At 38.1% G+C, this 4,461-nt stretch overlaps 1 protein-coding gene across 1 annotated transcript; it reads left to right on the forward strand.

The window, feature by feature from the left end:
* Positions 1 to 297: 297 nt before the first annotated feature.
* Positions 298 to 3,757, forward strand: TPBGL (trophoblast glycoprotein like). Its single transcript, XM_075197861.1, has one exon. The coding sequence runs from the start codon at positions 685 to 687 to the stop codon at positions 1,747 to 1,749; it is 1,065 nt and encodes a 354-aa protein (XP_075053962.1). The 5' UTR covers positions 298 to 684; the 3' UTR covers positions 1,750 to 3,757.
* Positions 3,758 to 4,461: the final 704 nt, after the last annotated feature.

Consider the following 4,461-nt stretch of genomic DNA (forward strand, 5'->3'; position numbering starts at 1 on the left):
TGTAATTTTATTTACAAAAGGTGTATAAAATATATTTTATATATAATTATCTCATCTGTTACAATAGAACCATGCTTTATGTCACAACCAGTAACACTGTACATATGAATACATTGTCTCAGCATTAGAACTCTCTCGCTGCATCTTCTAATTGCAGTGATCGTCTGTGAACAGGTAACTTTCAATCTTTACATATGGTGACATCACTAGTTAATAGTTATCTCTGCATCAATGGCCGCACAAGTACTCAGGGGGTTAAGCAGTAGCCGGATATAAATGAAAGCTAGGCAATGCTTGTTACTGCTGGGAATACATCCTTGCAAATCACTCCAGCCTTTCTTCCTCAATAATAGAAAGAATAGCTGATGGAAGGCGGAGGAGCGTGAGGAAGGGGGAGAGGCATCTTTGTTAGACACCAGTCCATCCATCTGACCTGCCAGAGACGTCAAAATCAAATTAAGAGTTCCAAGCAAGGACAGTAGGCTCTCGGACTTGAGAGGCTTTCCTGAGCCCTGTGCTGCTGGAGAACAGACACTGAATCCAGGCTTCCCATATATTGACAGAGACTGAGGATGAGAGAGCTGAAGACTGTCCTGGTGTTTTCTTACACTGACAAACAGAAGGACACAAAGGCATTTTTCCTAAATTGGGGCTGTGTTCAAATTTCATCTGCAACTCTGAAATATGCCACGAAAACACCTGATTTATCAAGATAACTTCAACACGTTGCTGAATTCAGACAATTGCTGGCTGCTTTTAAAGTTGATGGGGCTTCTAATCTTCATAAATGTCACCGCTTCTTGTCCGTTAAACTGCTACTGCCACAATAAAACTGGCCTTGTTCAATGTCATTTCCAATCACTACAGGAGGTCCCAGAGGATATCCCCCATTGGGTCCAGAACCTGTCACTCACTGGCAGCAATATAACTGTCCTTCGAGCCTCATTCTTCAGGAGAAATGGAACAAATCTGAGCAACTTAACGACGCTCATACTTACCAACAACAACATCCAAGTCATAGAGTCAAAGGCATTTCTCCAGCTACCCAGTCTTACGACGTTAGATTTGAGCTACAATGCTCTGAGCTCAATATCGAACATCACATTTGCGGGATTGTCTCAGCTTCAAGTTTTAAAGTTGAACCATGCCCTCAGAGAACCAGCTCTGATACACGTACTTAACTCTCAATGGGCAGAAAGCTTGAGGAGTCTGAGCACATTGGAATTAACTGGTAATGAATTACCAACTTTACCCAGGACAGTGCTGGATATAGAGGGCTTACAAACAATCCACATTGGAAATAATTCTATTAAAAGAATCGATGAAGAGACTATTTCTGAATTAAAGGAAAAGAAAGTTCAAGTTTATTTAAGTCCAAACCCAATTGTCTGTGACTGTAAAATACGAGTAATGCTCTTGTGGATCAAAAATACTTCTCAAACTTTGGATGCCCATAGCCTCGAGTGCTACGCACCACCAAATTTAAACGGCACCCTGGTCACCACTCTCAGAAGTGACAACCTAAAGTGCATTAACGAGGATCTGGAGACGGCTTCCTATGTCTTCTTTGGAATAGTGCTAGCTCTTATTGGCGTTATATTCCTCATGGTCCTGTACCTGAACAGACGAGGAATCAAGAGGTGGCTGAATAACTTCCGGGAAGCCTGCAGGGACCAGATGGAAGGATATCATTACCGCTATGAACAGGACTCAGATCCCAGAAGGTCAAATGCTTCAACTGGAATATAAAACGCACAAACCAGCCTCAAAAACTGTACAGGACATGTGTTTGTAATGACTCAGATACAAAGGGAATTTAAGTCATAGTATGTATATACTGTATATTGTATTGTATGTATCTCATGTAACCCTTTCAGAACCTGCTAAGCATACTTTGTTATGGAATGAGCCATATAGCTGAAGTTCTTTTTTAAGTGCATTCAGCAAGGATTATAGTCTGTGCAATCTGGGAATGATGAAGTTAAGTTAAACTCTTTCTTTTTTATGTGCTGTGGATGACACACATTATTCAATTCTGTTATATTTATTCATATTGTAATAGTGCTCTGGTACGGGTTAGTCTGTCTGTTTCTATACTCTGCAGGTACCAACTACAATGTGGCAATCTGCTACTTTTTTCAATGAAGGGGTTAAATATAAAGCTCGCCACAGATAGCAGTGTAGTAAGGAGGGGCTCTAATTATATCTAATGTTACAATTAAATATAAGTTTACAAAACATGTTTAGAAAACAGTTTGATTTTAGTTTCTCCTGTAAACGATGACTTATGATAAGTGCAGATGACAGGGCTACATTAGGAATCCTTCAGACCACACATATAACACCCGTGGAATTTCCTGTGTGACTTAGATGGGGTCTCTTGTTATGAAGATGATGTGTGATCTCAGACAACAACAGGCAAAACTACCTTTGTGTTTACAATGAATATGCAAATTTAATCTCACAGAGGTGACCATGTTGGATGTTAATTGCTGCATTTACACATGGTGGGAACTGTGTAATATCTTCTGTCCTGTAGTGAGGTGTCAGTACGTTATTTTACCCTGTGGAAATACTCTGACCACATGGTCATTAAGTGCATATTTGCATTGCAGAAAAGCAATTATTTCAGACATGCAGTTATTGAACACTTGTACAAAGTACATCACCTTTATCCTTCTAATTAGACTCGGGATGAATTGAGCAGTGTAACTTTCATTTAAAAGAATGCTCAGTCAATGAGAGGGGTCTGACAATGGGATGTAGGTTGACAGCATATAGACATGAATTTACTGAAGCACAATGAAGATTTCTCTGTGCAGAACATAGAAGTCAGCACAAAATCGACTTGTGAGGAGACACAGGCGTCCATCAGTGCATAGGTAGACGAGCTTCACTGGCTTCTGTTACCATCATATAACCACCCAACCTGCATACAACCCTGCAGAATGTATACATCATGCAATTTCACTGTAACCCTCTCGTTTCCAGAATGCATAACATATACGAGCAGGGTGAGATAACAAACCCTATATCATACTAATTGGTGCAGCTACATGTGAATTAGGGCCACTGAATGTTTAATGTAGAAACCACAATGTTTAATATAAAAGCCACAGCTTCAGTTCCATTAAATGTAGCTGGATTTAAAGCTAAACATTTTCTATCTTAATAAAAAACAGCAAAATAGCATTCGATTATGTTTGGGTAACATTAATCAAGCACAATAATTTTGTTGTGTGATAAGACTCAGTCAATGAACAATTCAAAGCTGAAGTTATTTTATTAAACTGGAAAAAATATATTCTAAAATGAAATGTTAAAGCCATTTGTGCAAGCCTTTGAGACAAGTAATACTTACCTTTTCCAGTCTGAGTGGACACTCCGATGATGCTTTCACTATGGGTCGTACCGAGCTGTCCGTGATTTCAGGAAGATACATTTTCATAACAACTGTAAAATTTGACTTTTTTAAAACATTGTTAAAACATTTTGCATGTTTATATGAAAAGATAAAATCTCCAATACTATATAGTGACATCGCTCTAACAGTTTATATATTCAACACATCTTGGTAGGGTTCATTTACTAACTTTACATTTAGGTCCAATATTTTCATGTAACTAAAGTAACCAATCAAGACATTTGGTTTTATTGTCTAACGAAAGCTAATTGCTTATAGGTTGCTGTGGTCCAAATATTGCACCTAAATTCATTCTTAGTAAATGCACATTAGTAGGATACAATATACGAGCTTCTAGTGATCTTAAGTATCAACCTATTGTCTGAGAAAAGATTGCAAAAGATGTGGGAATGTTTTGTGTTTATATATAGTATACTGACACGAAATTTACAATAAAGCAGCAGCAACAAACATTTTAAAGAGAACAATTGCATTGCTCATTTTATTTACCTAAAAATAATTATCAAAAATCCCAAAAAAGACTGGAAAGAAGGGAAATCTTACAATATACAGGACACGTAGCGATCCGCTTATCAAATTATTGGTCAACAGTATTTTACAAATGTGTGTATTTAAAATATATACATATATAGAAGGTCACAGCCATATATATCTAATATTTAAATGCTTAGTGGCGTATGTCTGTCTGTGTGTGTGTGTGGAAAAAAAAAACAAGTTGCAGCGCCACCTGCTGGGCGGAGTTATACACTGACCTACTAAATTCTTAGTGTGTGTGGGGAAAAAATTTCAAAAGGGCTGAAATTTGGTAGGGCTCAAACTCATTTTCGTGAGGTAATTTTACCTCATGAACACACATGTGTAGAGGCGTGCGTTAGTGTGTGTGTGTGTGTGTGTGTGGAAAAAACTATTTTCTCAGAAAGGGCTCATCCAACTGACCTGAAATTTGGTATACTGACAATATTTGACAAAAAAATTAGAATAGTCAAGTCAGTTAACTTCCATCATCCCCCCTTCCCCCCATGGGAGGGGTAGTAAAG

The sequence above is a fragment of the Mixophyes fleayi genome, chromosome 2 (genome assembly GCF_038048845.1).
Source record: "Mixophyes fleayi isolate aMixFle1 chromosome 2, aMixFle1.hap1, whole genome shotgun sequence".
Taxonomy (NCBI): Eukaryota; Metazoa; Chordata; class Amphibia; order Anura; family Limnodynastidae; genus Mixophyes; species Mixophyes fleayi.